The sequence below is a fragment of the Bos taurus genome, chromosome X, assembly GCF_002263795.3.
Source record: "Bos taurus isolate L1 Dominette 01449 registration number 42190680 breed Hereford chromosome X, ARS-UCD2.0, whole genome shotgun sequence".
Taxonomy (NCBI): Eukaryota; Metazoa; Chordata; class Mammalia; order Artiodactyla; family Bovidae; genus Bos; species Bos taurus.
In genome coordinates this window covers 127,834,513-127,856,334 of record NC_037357.1, presented here as the reverse complement: position 1 = coordinate 127,856,334, position 21,822 = coordinate 127,834,513, and the positions used below count along the sequence as shown (strand labels likewise).

General features: G+C 41.3%; 1 protein-coding gene across 7 annotated transcripts in view; it reads right to left on the bottom strand.

Moving 5' to 3' along the window:
* CLTRN (collectrin, amino acid transport regulator) overlaps positions 1 to 21,822 on the bottom strand; it is a 47,503-nt gene that overhangs the window by 22,015 nt on the left and 3,666 nt on the right. The window contains exons 2-6 of one of the 7 annotated variants that reach the window (XR_003033388.2): positions 20,078 to 20,173; positions 14,746 to 14,778; positions 14,069 to 14,127; positions 10,454 to 10,539; positions 9,334 to 9,559 (exon numbers count right to left, since the gene is read on the bottom strand). Coding sequence is in view for 6 of the 7 variants with exons in the window: in XM_059883370.1 (XP_059739353.1) it covers positions 2,597 to 2,730; positions 10,454 to 10,539; positions 14,069 to 14,127; positions 14,746 to 14,778; positions 20,078 to 20,173 (408 nt within the window). In the remaining variant the exon portion in view is untranslated. Of the gene's footprint in view, positions 1 to 2,596; positions 2,731 to 9,333; positions 9,560 to 10,453; positions 10,540 to 14,068; positions 14,128 to 14,745; positions 14,882 to 20,077; positions 20,174 to 21,822 lie in introns of those variants that run through there. The other 6 variants (XM_059883370.1, XM_059883368.1, XM_059883369.1 and 3 more) reach the window with 6 other exon arrangements.

Genomic DNA, 21,822 nt, shown 5'->3' with positions numbered 1-21,822 from the left:
TGGCAAACTCAAAAAGGTGACTAATATCAAATGCTGGGAAGGCTACAGAGAATTGGAATCTCAGGCAGTGCTGTGGGCATCAGTGGGTCCAGCCCTTGTGAAGCAGCATTTGGAAGTTTTTCCGTGAACGTAGTGGGGCCTCCAGAAATACTCTTCCACCCACTCACATCCCCCTCACGGACACACACAGATGGTGAGGCGGTTCTTTCCAGCCCCCTTACTCAGCTGAGAGAAATGGAAAAACCTATATGTCCACTAAAAGAGGAAGGGATAAAGTGAATATGGTATTGCTACCAAGGGAAGACTATTCCACAGATTTAAGGAAGGAAAGAGCCCAGGGTTTCCTCCGCGGCTGGATTTGGGCCAGATAATTTTGTGCTGTGCACGCCCTGTGGGTTTCAGGACGTTTAGCAGCAAACCAGGCCTCTATGGCCTAGATATCAGCAGGACATCCTCCAGTAATAACAATCAAACATGTCTCCAGACATTGCCAAACATTCCCCGAAGGACAGAAATGACCCCTAGTTGAAAACTACTCAGCTAGAGTTACATTTTTTTTAAACAAAAAAACTCAGAAATATTCTGTCCAGTGAAAAAGATGGGAGTGGCACATTATGGATGGCACAGCCATTCGTATCAATTAAGTAAATACAAAGTAACAAGCTGGCATAATAGAGAAGGCCAGAACCAAGTAAGGGGTCATTTGGACACTTTACCTGGATTGTTGCATCTGAAGCATCTTTAAATCTGTGCAAACATGAATTTCAAAATACTCCCCTTCAGAGAGTTGGAGGATAAGCTATAAAGAGCAAAGTCCCTTCTCCCTCCCATGGAGTGCATTTTCTAAGACGGCAGAGACAGAAGGTAAACACATAAATAAATGTGCACACTGGCAGGTGAGGAGGCATGCTATGAAGAGAAACAAGGCAGGAGAAGGGATGCACACAACTCCATCCACACACTGGGGCCACAAACGCTTCCTCTGTCCCCATCACCAGGAAACTCCACGGTCCCTTCCCATGAATTCCAATTCTTCATTCAGAGTTCTCACCAGACGCAACTCAGGCTGTTACACAGCACCTCAGCAAACAAAAGGAAAAGCTGTTATCTACTTAGAAATAAAGATTTCTGACTCATTAACATTGTTCCTACACTTGTTAAAGCCAACATTTTCAATGGTGACAGTTACTGTTACACAGCAAATGTCCTGGTCTGCAATTCAATAAACCAAGCTTTTATTCTGAAGTTTACTACCTGCCCTTTGCTAGACTTGATATACTCAAATCGACCACGTATTTATTAGGATATCTCCCATTCTACTATGTCTTAAGAAGCATCATTTCTCCAAAATTGATATGAGCAAAATGTGATTAGTTTTAGCTGCTTGGGTCTCCCTCAATAGAAGAACATGTAAGTATCCCTCCCACATGATGGTTTGGCCAAAAAAAGTAAGCCTAAGGTTTTAAGCAAACACACCAGTAAGCTTGTGCTCTACACATAACAACTATAGAAATAGAATTACAGAGATGTGTTTCCATTTCCTTCTGACTGAAGCAGTTGACCTAGGATGGAGTAAGCCTACTTGCTAGAGTAGCAGGTTGTGGACAAAGGGCCAGGGGAAAGCACCCCTGCTTCTGGAGGCAGCTGCAAAGCAGAGGCTGCATGTGAAGATGGAGACGCCCCAGTGGGCTGGGGTTGCCTCCTGGTTTGGAAGATCCTTTGAGAAATTAACCACTGTCTTGGTTCCCACAGGGGTAAGACACTGAAGTCCAACACGAGCTAAACCACAGGCAGGGAGAGCTCCTTCTACTGTGACCATCCCCACTACGTTCCCTGGGGTAGTATCCGCCCAGGGCAGTCGGGTGCAACGAGAGGGAGAAACGGGGGGTCGGACACCGTCTTCTTATGTCCACTGTAGCCCAGGAGATGGGCCCCTGGGTTAAGAGCCAGGATGTTAAGCACACTTCATTCACTCACAGATGCTCACTAAGAGCTAACAATGATTGGCCACTATGGTTAGTGGGGGTTGGGAGAAGACTTCAACTGCAAGGGCATTTAGTGCTATTAAGACTCTTGGAGAGGGTGAGATGTATGCAGAGAATAACATGGAAACTTACATTACCATATGTAAAATAGGTCAATGCAGTTCACTTCAGTTGCTCAGTCCTGTCTGACTCTATGACACCCATGGGCTGCTGCCTGTCAGGCTTCCCCGTCCATCACCAACTCCTGGAGCTTCCTCAAACTCAGTCCATTGAGTCAGTGATGCCATCCAACTATCTGTTGTCCCCTTCTCCTCCTGCCTTCAACAGGAGGAGAAGGGGACAACATCAGGGTCCTATTCCCAGCATCAGGGTCTTTTCCAATGAGTCAGCTCTTCACATCAGGTGGCCAAAATATTGGAGCTTCAGCTTCAGCATCAGTCCATTGGAAGGACTGCTTTCCTTTAGGACTGACTAGCTTGATCTCCTTGCAGTCCAAGGGACTCTGAAGAGTCTTCTCCAACACCACAGTTCAGAATCATCAATTCTTCGGTGCTCAGCTTTCTTTATAGTCCAACTCTCACATTCATAAATGACTACTGGAAAAACTGTACCTTTGATTAGACAGATCTTTGTCAGAAAAGTAATTTCTCTGCTTTTCAATATGCTGTCTAGGTTGGTCATAGCTGTCCTTCCAAGGAGCAAGTGTCTTTTAATTTCATGGCTGCATTCACCATCTCCAGTGATTCTGGAACCCAAGAAAATAAAGTCTGTCACTGTTTCCGTTGTTTCTCCATCTATTTGCCATGGAGGGATGGGACTGGATGCCATCATCTTAGTTTTTTGAATGTTCAATTTTAAGCCAGCTTTAAGCCAGTAAAATAGGTAGCCAATGGGAATTTGCTGTATGACTCGGGGGAATTATGAACTCAGACAGGAGCTCAGTATCAACCCAGACGGGTGGGATGGGGAGGAAGATGGAGGGAGGTTCCAGTGGAAGGTGGCATGTGTATACTTACGCCTGATTCATGTTGAGGTTTGATAGAAAACGACTAAATTCTGTAATGCAATTATACTTCAATTAAAAACATAAATTTTTTTTTAAAAGACTCTTGAAGTTCAAGTTCACAGTGTGAGCCTAACAAAAGATTAAATCCAACATGGAAGCCAAAACTCCCAAGTTGCCAGAATCTGCCCAAAATCTCCATGCTCCATCTGAGAACTGACTGAGGATCGTGGGGTGAGCAAGGACTTCTGAATTCCATGTGGTTTGTCCATAGTCTTTGTCAGGAGGGGTTCTAATTTTTACCCACAGGAGAAACTTCATAGACTAAGCTTTGAACACCATTTTCAATTTTATCAGCTGACATCCCCTGGGAGCCTATCAAGCACCCTGTCCATCAGCAACACAAGACTTCTCCAGGCCTGGGGCCTGAGGCCAAGGCTGAATTCCCAAAGAGCCATCCATGTGGACACTCAGGGACTGTGAAATGAATGGATGGAGGGATGAACTAACAGAATGGAGAAATGAGCTCCATTGTTTGTATTCACTGTTTCTACAATATCCCAAAAAGAGAGTAACAGAGAAACTAAGTTGGGGGTAGCATAGCAATAACAGAAAAGGAATAAAGGAAAGGAGGGAGATTTCTTTCCCAAACCTTTGTTCCCCAGTCACAAATATTCAGACAATGCAACACAGAGGACTCTCTAGTATACAAAGACTCCTGAATCTGACACAGACAGAAATAGCCAAGAGGAAGTGTACATGTAAAGAAAGTTGGTGCTAAAGTAAGTAACATGAAGACTGATTTACAGATTTCAATAGATAATATACTTAGCAACAAAAAGATGCAAATTCCTTCCATTTATACATCAAGTCCAACCCGCATGACTTCTTCCACAGCCTTTCTTCCCAAAGTGACCACAGTGAATGTCCTCTAGGGTTTGCATGAAATGAAAAATCAGCCAACAGCACTTACTGAACTAAACTTGTCTTTCAAAGCATGTTTTGATGTAATAAATAAACTGAAATGCCTAAATCTTTAAAAGTTCTCATCACGACAAATAAAATCTTATTATAATGCATGGTGACAGATGTTAATCATATTTATTGTGGTGATCATTTCACAATACACACAAATATCAAGTCATTATGTTTTACACTTGCAGCTCACATACTGGGATCTATTACACTTCAATAAAAATAAATACTGAGTGAAATTGCACTAGCACAGCTAAATGGAAAACATACATTTTCAAGATTTGTAAATACACGTGGGTCTGATGGAATTCTTTGCATTCACTTGAATAATAATTTTGTCAAACTGTGTCAGAAACAGTAATACTTAGACATCAACAATTGCTTCTGTCAGCAAACCACTAAGATAGAAATGTCCACTCCCTTTCCTCAAGTGTGGGGAGCCCTGGACTGAAGGTAACTGTCTAAGTGGCTCCGCTGCCACTTCTCGTCAATGGCACCAGACAGGGCCAACTGGGCTGAGAAGAATCAGCCTCTTGTTTCTTGAAATCAAAGGACTAAATAGGAGCTGGGCTGCTACTTTACAAGCACAAGAACGTTAATCCCCTTACCATGGATACAAGAGCATGTTGTTCCTTCTCAGATCACAAGGCTTATCCCTGAATAATTAGACAGAGGAAGAAATTCATTCTGTGCCCTACATCATCTTACTCAGAAAGAGAACACTGTGCTTGAGTTACACTTCTACTTCTCCACTAAAAATGATAAATTATCTGATAGAAACATTATTTGAGTAAAGGAGGCAGATAAATTTCTCAGTTGACCTGGAAAATGGACTAAAATTTCATCATAATTTCCTGAGATAATACTTTCAACATTTAAAACTTCCTGTGAAAATCTTTTCAAAAATCTGGACTAAACTTTACAACAAAACCTTGAAAACACCTGTTTACTATCTTCAAAGTCCCAAGAAAACTTAATGTAACCTGATCTAATAAAAGCAGAACTTTCTACCACTTAGTCTTTTACTTGCATCATCCATCCTACTTTTAAGAAAACTCATGGAAGAGCAAGAAAACCACCTGATATCAAGATCTGTCAGCAACGGTTTCAAAAGAATTGGTTCTGTCCCATTTCATTCATCTTCCATGTCTGCCTGGGCCAGCTCCTTGCGAATGTCCTTTGTGGGACCTGGATTTATCCACCACTGAAGTCTCAGGGCCTATACAGCAGCCTACACAGCAGGCTTCCGATAGCAGCTACCAATTTCTCTGGCTCCCACCCAGCAGTGCAGCATATGCAGCCTCAGGAGAGCCCAGTGAAGAAGTCTTCTGCTTCTCACACCATTGCCTTGGGTGCTCTGTCAGCTCTTTCTCTCCTTCACTCCCTGCAGCATCTGGAGGGACTGATACAGCTGGTGTGTCATTTCTGGGTGTTTAAGAGCTCAGGCCAGTCTGATCAAAACCTAGACCAACTGTCTTCCCGCCTCTAACACCCAGCTTCCCTCCCCACTGGGCTGGCCTGTGCAGCATGCATTCTGCCCTTCAGGCTCCACTCCTCCTGCCCATAGCCCCTGACCTCCCCCACTCCTGCTCACTGAGGGATGGAAAAGGGATAGGGGAGGGGGCAGGGATCTGCAGGACGAGGCCAGCTTTGGTTCCCCAGGTGGGCTCCCCGTGCGCCCCTGCCTGCTGGTGGCCTCACTATGGCGGGCCCTCCTGTCCCTCCAGAGTGCACTTGGGGCCTTCAGAGAAGGCGTGGCGATCTCTGCACTGGCCCTTCCCCTGGCACAGACAATGGCTTCCACCTCGCCCTGCCTGACCACTCTCCGCCTTCCCTGGGCCCTGCACTTGGATCTTGGGTCCCACAGGCCCATCCAGCTCCCTTCAGTGGCCTCCACTTGGCCCAGCTGCCATCTGAGGGCAGACTGCTGGCAAAACCGCTCTCTCTCGCTCATACAGGCTCGAGCTGCCTTTGCCTTCAGCTTTCTCCAGCTGAGAGGCAGGTGCCAGTCTCTCTTCCACCCACAGGATGGTCTCAGTGCCTGGACACACTCTCATGGTGTCCAGAGCTCTAGGCACTGCTACTCTGGTGCTACGCCTCGGCACGTGCGCAAGTTGGGGAACGACATGCCCATCTCTCCTCTCACAGACGACTCCTCTCTCTACTGGCGGCTCTGTGTGACCTGAGGTGAGCAGGGGAGCAGGCAAGTTTGGCACCAGTGTGGCCTGGGCACCAGCTCCTCACATGGACCCAGCTGTCAGCTCCCTGTGGGCTGCAAGTGCAGACTGCTGCCACTCATCCCACCCATCCTCTGGGGAGGGTGGTAGAGGCGGCCCGCCCCCTCTCTGCAGGCCCACACCTCTGCCTTTGGGACCCCTGACCTTCTCTTCCACTGCCTGAGTGGGGTCATGGTGACTGGACGTAAGTCCTACATGGAGGCAGCCAGGACCTCACTCTAGAACGAACACCCTCCTGCACAGTCCAACCAGGTTCTACTGGGTCAAGGGTAGGCCGCTCGTAGGTTCCCAAATATGCAGAGGAGACACTAACCCTGTGTCATGGAGGTGATCATGCTTGATAGAAGAGATACTGTAGTTAGGACTGGGTAAAAGCTGGAATTAAATTGAGAGTCTTCATTACTCTGTTCATTGCTATTTCAGTGAGTTGTTGTTGAGTTGCTAAGTCATGTCTGACTCTTTGTGACCCCATGGACTATAGCCCTCCAGGCTCCTCTGTTCATGGAATTCTACAGGCAAGAATACTGGAGTGTGTTGCCATGCTCTCCTCCAGTGGATCTTCCTGATCCGGGTATCAAACCTGTGTCTCCAGAGTCTCTGGCATGGGCAGGCAGGTTCTTTACCACTGAGCCACCAGGGAAGCCTTCATTAGTGAGTTGTTCTTTACATTTTCCATCCAGTACACCTCAATATCTCTAAGTTTTCTGCAATATCCACAGAATAAGCAATAAACAGGAAAAAAGTTTTTTTAAACTGGCAAATGTTCATGATTTGAATTCCTGAAGCCATCCTCAAAGGGATACATGCCACCCCTCTAGAATTCAATCTGCCTGACACTGGCACAAAAAGACCTCTGAAAGGCAGATTTAAAATCTGATCCATTTGCCAAGCTACTGGTGTTTTTCTGTTACCTGTCACACTTGGGAGAGGCAGTCTGCCTGGGAAGTTGTTTTCAATCCATCTTGTGTCGTGTGGTCCCCTTTCCCAGAGGGCCTCATGATCATGATCATGTAGAATTGGGCCCAGCACCTGTACAAGATCTTAAACACATCCTGATTCATTAGGCAGCCCTCATCACTCAGCCTGCTGACAGCAGTACTGCTGAGACTCAAGCTGAGAATTTACCGGGAAAAATTTGTTGAACCGCAATCTAGTTTTGCACTTTTCAATTTTTTCAACTGACACTGGCAACAAAAGGTACTATATATAGCCTATGCACCCAGTTAAAACATCTCAGCAAATAAACAAGATCATATATTCACAGACTCCTACAAGGCGCAGGCTTGGGAAAATAAAAAATTTCAAAAGTGAACTTCTCAAAATTAATCTAAAATATTATGAATTTAAATTAACTTTTCCTAAGAATGGAAGCATGATTTAACATAGTCACAAGATGAAATTTTGCACTCAGAGGAAGTAAGAGTATAATAAAAAACAGTATATATAAATTCTGCTGATCAAGAGTAACAGTACGATTAAAAGAGACTAGTTGAGGGGTTTTAGCATTGTGAGATGGCCAATGGCTTTTTTCCTTATGTTTTTCTTTTTTTTTTAATTGAAGTATAGTTTATGTACAATATTATATAAATTTCAGGGGTACAACATATTGATTTGCAATTTCAAAGGCTATACTCCATTTACAGTTATAAAATATTGGCTACATTTTCTGTGCTATACAATATATCCTTGTAGTTTCTTTCTTTTACATACAGCAACTCTACCTCTGAATTCCATGCCCCTGTCTTGTCCTTCCCGCTTCCCTCTCCCCTTTGGTAGTCACTAGGTTGTTCTCCATATCTGAGTTTGTTTCTTTTTGTTATATTCACATTCACAAGTCTGCTTTATTTTCTGGATTCCACACAGAAGTGATAACACACAGTATGTGTCTGACTTAATTTCACTAAACATAATACCCACCCAAGTACATCCACATTGTTGCAAATGGTAAAATTTCACTCTTTTTTCTGGTGGAGTAGTATTCCATTTGTGTGTGTGTGTGTTTGTGTGTGTATACACCATCTTCTATATCTGTTCATCTGTTGATGGGCACTTAGGTTGCTTCTGTAGCTTAGCTAATGTAAATAACATTTCTATGAACATCGGGATGTGTGTATCTTTTTGAATTAGCATGTTTTCTTTTTTCTGATAAATAACCAGGAATGGTCTGCTGGGTCATATGTTAATTCTATTTTTAGGGTGTTTTTTTTTAACTTTTTGAAAATAACATCTTTAAAGTTTTTGCAGAGGTAAAATATTAAGCTTAAAATAGGTCTTAGTACATCAAAATACTAAGTTCTCTAATTGTATTCCAAGATGGTCTTTAAAACATAATATCCCATAAATTACAGAAGAGCAACCTTGGTCTGCAATTGTACAGAATGAATTTTTACAAACATAATAAATATATTTATGCCCTTACACATATTTTTAGTTTTTTGAGGAAACTCCATACTGTTTTCCATAGTAGCTGCACCAATTTACATCCCCACCAATAGAGTACCAGGGTTCCCTTTTCTCCTTATATTTTTCCTTTTTGATTTTTTAGAAGGCAATCTTCTACTTTTTTATTTTAAAAAGGATATTAATATCATTTCAGAAAGAATGCTTCAGTTTAAAGGCATAAGATAAAAGCAAATATATCTTTTCTAAAAATCTATAAAATAAGAGTAGAGTTCACTTAGGGTATTTTTTTTTACCTTACAGCCCCTTCTTTTAATTTTTTGAATCATGTGAATACGTTACATATTTTAAAATACGTGTGTGTGTGTGAACACACAAATCCACATATTGTATGTTTATTTTGTTCCTCCAAATGTTACTCTTCTGTTTATTCCTTATATTCACAGCTCATGCATAATACATTGTGGCTTTGAGTAGGACCAATAAATAGAAACCGTCTTTGCTAGGTTTTTAACAGAAGACAAAAGAGTGAAGCAAACAGGAGACCAAAATAAAAGACTTCATTGGAGGATGTAACTTTCATCAGCAGGTAAATTTCCTTCCGAATTGTAAAAAAATTCTCAAATGAGATAAATTCATCTCTAATGACCCAGGTAGAGCTGAACTGAAGCAGCTATCACCACATACTGGAGTAAGAGGCAAGATATTTAACACCTTAGGATCTGGTACCTACCAATCTAAACAGTCCATAGCTGTAGACAGCACAAACAGCCATGAGGGTGTGTGAGCCTGCCCAGGCAGGGCCTGATTCTGTATTTAGTGTGAGGAGCAGCACAGAAAAATGTGTGCTGAGAGTACGCCGCTTCCCCTTCCAGCCCATCAATCAGATCAGTCCAGTCATTTCACCTCTCAAGGGGAATAGTGAAGGAAGAGGGTAGAGAGAAACCAGGAGTGTTGCCCTAATCACAAATAGAGACGAAAAGAAACATCACAAATAGGGAAGATTCCTCCAGAAGAATAGACAAAAATGTAAAACTATCAAAACTGTACTAAAACTTTTAAGAAATAAACAAGGTGCTATGACAGATACCAACAGTACGATGAACCTATACATATGTAAATTATTTTCAAAGTGAGTGCTATGGATTTATCCTCCTCCCCAAATTCATATGTTGAAGCTCTAACCCCAAATGTGAATGCATTTGGAGACAGGGCCTATAAGGAGATAATTAGAGTTAAATGAGATGTCATTTAACTGATAGAAAGGATTAGCACCCTCATCCAAAAAGACTCCAGAATGCTCATTCTCTCCCCTGCCAGTTCTCCTTCAACCAAAAAGAGATCATGTGAGCATACAAAGATTTGGTGGCACCTGCAAGCTGAAAGGAGAGGCCTCAGATCGAAATCTACCTTGTCAGCATCTTACTCTTCAACTCTCTCAGCCTCCGGAACAGTGAGAAATAAATTTCTGTTGTTTAAGTCACCCAGTCTACGGTATTTTGTTATGACAGCCAGAGCAGACCAATACAATGAGAATAGAACTCTTCTCTTTCCATCTATCTATCGTATCAACAAGAGAAATATACATAAAATAGAAATCTAGAAAGCTTATGACATATAACTACAAATTTTTATATTTATCTCCATAGTGCCTATTGAATGAAGACCATTATTTGAACATGATATAAACTATAAGCTGACCTAGATTATAAAGTTTTTTTAAATGTTAAATTAAAATGTGGGTCCCTTAAAAATTATATTTAAATAAATTATTTTCAAGATTGAGTTTTGTATTAATTCTATCTCAAATAATATTGCAATCAATCAATTAAGACTTTTCACTGTTTACTTACTCAGTTGTTTCTCTGTTGGGAACTTTTCTCATGGAGAAAGCCACCATTGCTTTGAAGAGATACTCTTCATTTGCATCCCAAGCATACTGAAAGAGAAGTAACACAGAGAATGAAAAGTAGAGAGGCATGGAATACAAACTGGTCCACTGGGTTGTAACTGTGGCCACAGTGGTGTTGGTGTGTGTGTGTCTGTCTGTGTCTCCCTCTTTCATCTTACACAAAAAAAGACTGGGGACCATGATAAATCATGTCACCATAATGTTTAGGATAGAATCTCCTGGTTATTCTATCACTGCAAGTGTGCTGTATTTCCCACTGCACACTCTTCTTCAAAATCTGCAGTATTAGTAACCAGTCAACAAACAGGGCATTTGGACATCTCATCCTGTATGTAAACAGTTGATTCCTTTTCATCCTTTCTCTCTCCCCTCATAAACTGACTCCCCATCTCAGCTTCCTTTCCTGTATTCATACCAGTACAAGTTTTCATTTTCTTAGCTGAAAACTTGAGTGGATGTGCATGGGATGGGCTGAATTGTATTTCCCACAAAGAAAGTTGTTTGTTAAAATCCTAACCCCCAGTACCTCAAAATGTAACCATATATGGAAGACAGTGTCTTTACCCAGGTGATTAGGTTAAAATCAGATCATTAGGGTGGGTCCTAATCCAATATGATGGGTGTCATTGTAAGAACAGGAAATTTGGACATAGACACAGAAGGAAAACATGTGAACACAGCCACCCAAAAGCCAAGGAGATGTTCTGGAACACATCCCTCTCTCACAGAACTCAAAAGGAAATCAACCCTGCTGACACCTTGATCTTGGACTTCCAGCCTCCAAAATGAGAGGGAACAAATTTCCATCATTTAAGCCACCGAGTCTGTGGTAGTATTATAGCAGCCCTAATCCCAGGGACGGGGTAGCCTGGTGGGCTGCCGTCTGTGGGGTCGCACAGAGTCGGACACGACTGAAGCGACTTAGCAGCAGCAGCAGCAGCAAACTAAGGTGGCTGACTCCACATTTTAGGTATGTAATCTAGCATAACTGGAGAAAATCACAAAGCAGTGTGCCTTAACTCAGTTCATGGTGACCTACTCTCAAACCGCCTGGCATCCCCTTATTCCATTTGGCCCTTCTCTGGATCTAAACTATATCAGTTTCCTCTGTGCATTCAATGCTGACTGGAAGCTGTTCATTGACTCTGAACTATGCTTAAGTCTTTCCCATTAAAATAACAAAACCAAATCACTTTATTCAGTCCTCCTTCTTCTACCAACTGTCGTTTCTCTCCTGCCCTTCACAACCAAAATTCTTGAAGGAGTTGTCCATCCTCCTGTCCGCAGCTGGTCACTGACCACGTATTCTGAACCTCCTCCACCTGCCTTCCCGTCCCTGCACTCCACAAAGCAGCTCTCTCATGTTACCAATGATCTTCACGTTGCTCAACACAATGAGCGGTTTTCAGTGTCCCCTCGCCTGGCCCCTCAACAGCACTCAACACTCTTGAACACTCCCTTCATCTGAAAGCACTCTCTTTCCTTTCCTGACACAGCATCCTCCTGGTCTTCCTGCTGTCCCTCTGCCTCCTTTGCAAGTTCTTTGAGAATCACAAAGCTCAAGGCCAGCCCCTCTCCTCTGGCCATCCTCCACCTTCCTCATCAGCACTGTCATCATCACTTCAGTGCAAGAGATGCGGGAATGGATATCTCAAGCCAGTTCAATAATGTCTCAAACTCAGTAAGTCCAAAATCCATGGTTTTCTTATCTATTCTCAGTTCCCTGAGTCATAAAGGTGCTACCATCCATCTAGTTGCTTATCCTTGACCTATCCTCTTCCCTCCCTTGTCATCCCATCCCATGGCTCTCAAATCCTTTCACTGCCCCTCTCTCCATCAACACACCGGACTCCAAATGGCCATCATCTCTCACCGGTACTGCTCCAATCGCCTCCCAACTGGTTCCTTCTGTCTACTCTAGTCTCTTTGAGTCTGTCCTCTAGTCTGTGGCCAAAGTATCTTGCAAACACATTCTGTCATGACACCCCTTCCACGAAACCCCCACTTGCTTTAGAAATAATACCAAAACTCCTTAATACAATCCATACATTCTTGGGCCTGACCCCTCCTTTCTCTGGAAACTTATTACATGCGATGCTCCTCTTCGCTGCTCCAGTTCCAAACACCTTGGCCATCCTTCCACCCTTCTCTTCCCACGTTCCTCCCTTGTAATAAGCCTTTGCATGTGCTAGTCCCTTCACCCTCTTTCCTTGTATTCCCCAGGTTCACTCCTACTAGTGTTTTAGACCTCACAGTAAATGCCAGGTCCTGTGGCCTCTAATGAGGCCAAAGTCCCTGTGGACTTCTCTTTCCTGAAATGCTTGTCAAGATCGCACACTTGCATTTGGTTCATTGGATATGCAACCAATCCCACGACTATAAGCTCCCCAAGGGCAAGGACAAGTCTGGTTTTAGCTGTACCGTGTCCTGAGCATCCAGTGTGGTGCCTGCCCTCAGAGGATTCTGGGAAAAGCAACCCTACGCACTGGCAGAGATGGTGGATTCTGCCGTCAAACCTGACCCCCTGCCCCCTGCTGACTTGAGATCCTGAGTAGGTCACTTAATGTCTTTGCACCTCTGTTTTCTCATCCACCTAATGAGAATGGGAATACCCATGTCATCGTCCTCAAAAGGCTGTTGAGAGAGCTAAATGAGCTAATGTGGGCAAAGTGATTAGAAGGGTCCCAGGTACAAAGTAAGCTAAGTTCTGAAGGAATGCTGGTGTTAGAATGATTATTACTCACTGAGTGAACAAAATGGTGGATTGCCTTGCAAACCGAATATGTCCAAGTTTCTTCAGCATTTCTTTTTATCATCTCTAGCCTGAGGCATCTCTCACCTTCTATTGGAGAAAATTTTCACAGACCACACTGGCAAACTGAAACTAGAATGACACAACTCCATCTCATTAATTGAGAGTCTTTACTGTTCCTACTGGAGAAGGCAATGGCACCCCACTCCAGTGTTCTTGCCTGGAGAATCCCAGGGACGGGGGAGCCTGGTGGGCTGCCGTCTATGGGGTCGCAGAGTCAGACACGACTGAAGCGACTTAGCAGCAGCAGCAGCTTTACTGTTCCTATAGCTACTGTAGCCCCATGAGTGTTTTTTTAACTTTAATTTCATAAACATATATTTCATGCTGTTATCTTGATATTTGAGAATTGAAGACAAGTGACCAGAGAAGTGGAACGTTTTGTGCCACGAAAGATCTTACATGGGTGAAACATGCCCTCTTTTCAATGATGAGAAAAGTGACTGACAAAATTCGAATGACCAGTACGGTCAGGAGCAGAGCCCAAACCAGGCCTGTTTGGGGTAGTACAGAACTTCGCATATTTTCCAGGATACGCCACAGATTAAATACTTCAGGCAAAATCACTTTATTAACAATTTCTATTTTACTACAAATCGTTTTGCTTTAAGAAAATACCAGATTTGACATCTTTAGAAGTAGTTTGTGCAAGTTTAAGATAACTATGCACAGAGGCTCATTATCAGAGAAAGCAGTGTTATTAGCAAACAAAATTTTAAAGGAACATGCAGGATCTGCACTTACTGCCTTATCTCCCAGGGCTGTTCTGATACTAAGTCTCACTTTAAAAGCATTTTCTGCATCTGCCAGAGAGAAAAAAGAGAGCAGTACATGATGATAAAATCCATCAAAATGGAGCCTGATAAATCCTAATATTTAATGTAACTCAAATCAATAGACCCTGGTTCAATTCCTGGGTTAAGAAGATCCTCTGGAAAAGGAATAGGCTACCCACTCCAGTATTCTTGGGCTTCGCTGGTGGCTCAGCTGATGAACAATCCACCTGCAACGTGGGAGACCTGGGTTTGATCCCTGGGTTTGATCCCTGGGTTGGGAAGATCCCCGGGAGAAGGGAAAGGCTACCCACTTCAGTATTTTGGCCTGGAAAATTCCACAGACTGTGCAGGCTATGGGGTCGCAAAGAGTCGGACACGATTGAGTAACTTTCACTTTCACTTTTTTTTTTTCAAATCAACAGAACACAGATTGCAATTAAACTGTCCCTAAAACTTCTGAAAGTTTAACTGCAATCATCTTAGATGGTTGAAAATTTTCTTTCAAACTCATAAAACGTTCACAGGCTCAAGTTTCAAGCCACAACACATCAGCAGATTTAGAAAAATAAAGAAGTCTTTCAGTCAGAGACTTGTCAATCATTCAGAAAACTGTTAATCTATTTTGAAGTTTCAAGGCTTACGTACCTGGTCGACAGAGATCGGCATGAATAGCAGTTACTAGAAAAAAGAGCAGCCACAACATTCTTTCAGAGTGGAAAACACAAGGCAAACGGAAGAAAAAAAAAATTCACCCTTCACTTAAAGCTGCCTTAGCCATTCTGTGACCCGGATTAGAATATGAGACAAAGAAGCAAGCCACCACCTAAAAGGTTTAATGATTAACCCCCATCATTTGGGTTAATACTTTGATAGAAGCAGCCCATCTCCTGTCAGTTATTTATGAAAATCTGTTTGGAAAACAGATTAGCTGTCCTTCCCAAACTCTACCTCCAAAGAATGTTTTCTCTGCTGACTCAGAAGTTGGACTCCTCCCCAGCCCTTCCTTCTGTTGTCTGGTTAAATGCACAGTGGAAAGAATTAGTCCTTTCTGGAAGTTTACGATGTGAACTCTCTGCCTTTTCAGGACTGAAATATCTGGCTTATAGATAGACTATCTTAATTTAGGAAACAAACATCACTCCTTTCTATCTCTGGTGAACAAAGGACACCCTTCTAAGACTGGCTTTATCTGACTCTCACCTCCACAGGTGAACATTCAGGAGAACTTCCCAATCAAAGAGAATGCTTTTGGTCAGCCCTAAGGCCTGGTAGTTGTGTAAAATTAAAGTTAATGACATAGAGCAGTGCTATCCAATGGAACATTCTGTGATGATGGAAATGTTCTATATCTGCAATATATAGCATGTATACAGCACATACAATGTACTAGCCACTAGGCATAGGTGGCTGTTGAGCACCCAAAATGGGGCTACTGCTGCTGAGACACTGAATTTGTATTAATTTAATGTAAACATATTTGGCTAGTGACAATGGTCAGTGCAGTTATACAACAGTAATTAGGAACTACCTACCATGAACTGGGGCTTCCCTGATAGCTCAGTTGCTAAAGAATCCGCCTGCAATGCGGGAGACCTGGGTTCAATCCCTGGGTTGGGAAGATCCCCTGGAGAAGGGAAAGGCTACCCACTCCAGTATTCTGGCCTGGAGAATTCCATGGACTGTATAGTCCATGGGGTCTCAAAGAGTCGGACACAACTGAGCAACTTCCACTTTCACCATGAACTAACTTCGCTGGACTATTCCTCTAATCCTCAAAACAGCACCCCACATTGCTGTGTTATAGTCAACTTACATACGAGAAAACTGAGGATTCAGTGTTTAAGGCATTGGTGGCAACAGGAGGAGTGGAATGGGTGTCGCTTTACCAGCCTGGATGACTTACACCTGAACCCTATCTCCACCATGCTGAACCGGACTGTGTTTTGGGTCATCACTGGTCAAAAGGGACATTGTAACAAAACCTCAGAGATGCTCTGAGGACTATGGCAGTGAGCAGAGAACCATCCCCTCACGGGCATTCTACAGATGCCAATCAAGCCCCCAGCAGGCCAGTGTCAGGGCCTTCCTCTCTACCACGCAGCCTCTGCATGAGTTCAGTCCCCAAATTCTACCTTGTTGCTTAAAAACCATGAATGGAAAAATTAGATTGGATGACCCCACTGTTAAATAGAAAATTTGGATTTTTAAAGAAACAACAAGAAAAATATCAACAACTACACTTCTCATCTCCCCTTCCTGGTTAGGGTGATAGTTTATTGTAGATGACCCATTGCTGTCAGCTAACTCCACTTAAGGAGCTTTTCTTCATCTCCTTCACCTTGGTTGCCAGGATACAGAGTCAGGAAAAGTTGTTCTAGAGAGAGACGTGGCCCAGTCTCCCTGGGTTCTGGAATGAACCCAGTCATTCCAGAAATTTTACTATTGGGGGAAATGGAAATTTCCTAGAAGGAAGGGCCTACATAGCTAACCCCTGAAAATAAAGTCAGGCTAGATGAACTTATCTTAGGAAATGTTAGACCAGATATCGGCATCCTGCGGGGAGGAGGGTGGCAGGGGATAGATAGAGATTGTAACAAAACTGATTAGTCGCATATAGTAAACCCCTGGAGAGATAGGAATCTGATTCAGACTTGCTTTAGCCTTAAGACTTCATAAAAATATCAAGTATCTCTTTTGCTTTTACTTAGGAGGACTGCAGACAGTAAAACAGTGAACTGTATTTAAGCCATTCATTTGAAAAGAGAAGAAACTCTCTTCTCTTTTGAATTACGATTTCTCAATGTTTGTTGCCTCATTTTAAAAATCAACAGAGAAAAGGGCAACAGAAGTTCTGTACAGAAAATACAGAGAACCAAAAAGCGAAAAGTACAAAATACCTATAATACCACCCATACGGATGACCAGTGTGAATATATTTTAATAGTTGAAACACACGTTCCTTAGCCTTGGATCTTCCTGTGTGTTCCCTTGTGACATTATTGTCGTTTGGTCTCATTGTAGTGGCCCTGTGAGAACAGGGCAGCATCACAATGAGAATCACATAGGCCCTTGTCTTCTTCCTTACCCTAATGGGAATGCTGCTCCCCACGGGATCTGGTTGAGTCATTTTACTTTTTTAAATATAATTATTTATTTATTTTGACTGTGCAGTGTGGCTTGTGGGATCTTAGTTCCCTGACCAGGGATTGAACTCATGCCCTCGACAATGAAAGCACAGAGTCTTAACCACTGGACAGCCAGGGAATCCCCCAGTGTGTCACTTTAAATTTGATATATTGTAAGATAAAAGCACCTTTTATTCCTAACTTACTGAAAACTTCCTTTTGTCAAGTGACATTGAATTTTATCACCTGCCTTTTCAATATCTATTAATATGACCCTAGAATTTTTACCACTTGGCATGTTATATTAAAAAATTTCTTTAGGTTGATCCAATCCTTAGATAAACTTAGTTTGATTACTTCTAACTTGCTTCTGGACTTTCTTGCTGTGTTTGTTTTCTTTAGCTTTTTAAATCCATTTTCATAGAAGAATACCATTTAGGTTCCTATTCAAGTGCTGATCCCTTTTTCCAGTCCTTACAGTACCACCTTGAAAAATGGTATAGAATGATTTGTAACATTATCTACATTTACAAATACTTGAAAATGCAGAAGAAATGAAATATTCAGAGTTGAAGAATCTAAGACTATATATATTTTGGAGGAAGAGTTCTTAATTTTAAAACTTTCTTATAATGTCATTAATTGCAGGTTTCTTATTTCTTTCCCCTTTCACTGTTTACGGTATCCAAGAGAAGCATTCATTTCATTAAGATTTTCCAGTCTTCTCATAGACTGCATACAATATATATCTCATAAAATACTCCATTCATTGTTATAGTCCCTTTATATTTCCCAGTTATATATTAATTTTTTCCTCATTTTTCCACTGTTCTTTCCAGAGATTTACCTACTCTTTTTATTGGTTAATCAAAGAAGATCTTGCATTTAATTTTTAATTCCTCTGCTTCCTAATTCATCCAGCTTTACAGTTATTCTTTAATCTCACCATCATACTGGTTTTCTTGTTCTTTTTATAACTCTTGAACTGGCTAATAGGCTTATTTATTTTTAATCTTTCTCAGTTAATATGAAAATACCTATGGCTACGAATTTTCCTTGGAATATTGTTCTGGCCACATGACATAACAAGTACAAATGTACAGTGATCTCATTCTATTTTCTCAATAGTCTACAGTTACAGTTTTAATTTTTCTATACCCCAGTATTTAGAAAAGCATTAGAAAATTAGAAAAGTATTTGTCATTAGCAAAAGAAACAGCAGCCAAAAATGAAATGGTTAAAAATATTGCCTTTTATAGGTCCTGTAAGATGAACAGAAAAAGAAAATGTTCAGTGATAAGATACTGTCAATAACTTGACTTAAAACATGAAGAGTCTTTCTTACAAGGTCTGGATCAGTTGGAATGTACCAAAAAAGATTTTAACAACTAAAGAGCTTGAGAGTTTAGTAAAAGTGGTGAACCCAAAACTAGAAGCTATCGTTCTTGACTCTCAACATAGCGGGGTTTTTTCTTTCACTTTTCAAAATCTTGCACATACTTAGTCTTTATTTTCATGCACAATTGTAAGTATTAAACCTCCAGAAAATTCATATCCAACTTGTTCCATACAATGCTCATTTCAGCAATTTTACAAATAGGAGCTTAATAATTTATCAGTAACAGTGGTAATGATGACAACTAAAGTGGTTTCAAACATTCACAATATGGCCCTATTACTGGCAATGTTTAGAGTTTCAAGAATGCAGATAAAAAGTTGAGACTACTATTGCCATGAGCGATACAAAAGGCACTGAGTCTCCTGAGACAGGAAAGAGAAACTGATTTCTCCGTGCTTTTTCCTACTCCACAACATTACTGAAAAGCAGTTTCTTGGCACGTAACTACTGATCTGGAGAATGAATTAAACATGAGATCACACGAAAAGGAAACACATGAGTTGGTCTTTTGACTCACATAAGATGCCTTTTAAAGTTCATCCGAGTTGTAAATACATGTGGGTGATATGTATGCTCCATTTACCTGCGATAAAACAAGATGTAGTATGGAGGACAAATGCAGCTTTGAAATTTTAACTGATTGCTTCATTGTCACAATCAGGTAATTTTCAAAACCTAGAATGACCTGAATACTGTGAGCTTTCATTTTTTATCTTTAAATATTTTAACCACCATTACAGGTCTATCTCAATGATCACCTCCTTTAAGAAATCTTTCTTTTCTTTTTGTTATAGATTCTTAGCTGTTGTTTGTTGTGGACTTGTCCACTCTACTAACTTTTCATTCTCTGTCCTGTGTTTCCACAGCATTTTGTTCACATTCGCACATGGATCTATTGCCAACATGATTTGTTTCTAGATCCTTCAAATTTTAAGTTCTTGGAGGGCAGGGATTATATTTGGTTCCATTTGCATTTCTCATGGCCCATGAATATTTGACAGTAAAACTGAACTATAAATTGGCAGTCTAAGGCATTTAAGACCATGGAAATTAAGTATCATGAAGTACACTGCAATTTTTTTGACTATCTCCACCAGAGAAAGACAATTTCCAGTACTTTGACAAATCAGGAACCCTGGGCTGTGGAAAACTTCAGTCTCCACTCCCAGACCTTATGCCCTTCTTAGATGAGAAAAAAAAATCCAAAGCTATAATATTCGAAGGCTAGTCAAATTTTGTAGGTTAATCAACAACTGTAACTTTATGAACCTTACCTTTTCACCCCCACAAGGTAACAATTTTCAGCTTCAGAGAAAGTTAATCACTAATCTTTAGAAATAAAGATTAATTCAGACAAACTAAGTGAGTATAATTCTGCCAATTTTATATTCCTAAGGTAGCAATTTAAAGAACACTTTCATAAACAGAATGCATATGTGACTGACTGTCTCACCTTGTCCATGAAGACCAATACATTCAAATGAGTCCCACGTACAATGTAAATTGTTGCAGGTACTATAGAAAGCAGGATGCAGATTCCTTAAGAAAACTAAAAAAAAAGAAAAAAGAAAGATGAAAACTCTAATTTGAAAAGACACATGAATCCCAACGTTCACAGCAGCACTATTTACAATAGCCAAGACATGGAGGCAACCTGAATGCCCATCAACAGGCAACTGGCTTAAGACGATGTAGTATAGATACACAATGGTATATTAACCATAAAAAAGAATGAAATATTGCCATTTGCAGCAACATGGACGGACCTACAGACTATCATACTCTGTGAAGTGAGACAGAGAAAGACAAATATGATATGATATCACTTTTAAGTACATTCTAAAATATATTACAAATGAATCTTTATATAAAACAAAAATACTCATAGACATAGAAAGCAAATTTATGGTTACCAAAGAAGAGAGGGGGTAGATAAGCAACAAGGATTTACTGCTATTACAGAGAACTATATTCAATATTTTATAATAACGTATAAAGGAAAATAATATGAAATATATATATATAACTGAATCACTTTGCTGTACATCTGAAACTAACACACTATTGTAAACCAATTATACTTCAATGAAAATAAGTGAAATTTTTTAAAATAAGAATTTTTAAAAAATGAGTCCTATGCAATAAAAACAAGATTTTACTGACATAGCCAACACTGCTTGGGTATTGTATTAAGAGTTTTCTCATGGTTTCAACAAGTCATGATACTTTTTTCTGGGTAAAAATTACTGTAACCATGCTCTATGGAGTACTATTTTCCATCCTTAAATCTTGTATCTGACTGCCAGTTAGTGTTACCTGATCACATTTAGCCCTGCCACCAGGTACCGCTGTTACCAACCTCCATAAAGAGGTAGAGGGCTTCCCAAGTGGCACAGAATCCACTTGCTAATGCAAGAGACGCAAGAGATGTGGGTTCCACCCCTGAGCTGGGACAATTCCCTGGAGCAGGAAATGGCAGCCCATTCCAGTATTCTTGCCTGGAAAATTCCATGGACAGAGGAGCCTGGTGGGCTACAGTCCATGGGGCTGCAAAGAGTTGGACACAACTAAGTGACCAAGTATACACACACAAAGAGGTAGAGAGGCCCTGTATCTTTTAGGTTCAGTTCAGTTCAGTCACTCAGTCGTGTCCGACTCTTTGCGACCCCATGAATTGCAGCACACCAGGCCTCCCTGTCCATCACCAACTCCCAGAGTTCATTCAAACTCATGTCCATCAAGTCGGTGATGCCTTCCAGCCATCTCATCTGTTGCCCCCTTCTCCTCCTGCCCCCAATCCCTCCCAGCATCAGAGTCTTTTCCAATGAGTCAACTCTTCACATCAGGTGGCCAAAGTATTGGAGTTTCAGCTTTAGCATCAGTCCTTCCAATGAACACCCAGGACTGATCTCCTTTAGAATGGACTGGTTAGATCTCGCAGTCCAAGGGACTCTCAAGAGTCTTCTCCAATACCACAGTTCAAAAGCATCAATTCTTTGGCACTCAGGTTTCTTCACAGTCCAACTGTCACATCCATACATGACTGCTGGAAAACCCACAGCCTTGACTAGATGGACCTTTGTTGGCAAAGTAATGTCTCTGCTTTTTAATATGCTATCTAGGTTGGTCATAACTTTCCTTCCAAAGAATAAGCGTCTTTTAATTTCATGGATGCTCTCATTTTCCTAACAGAAGCTT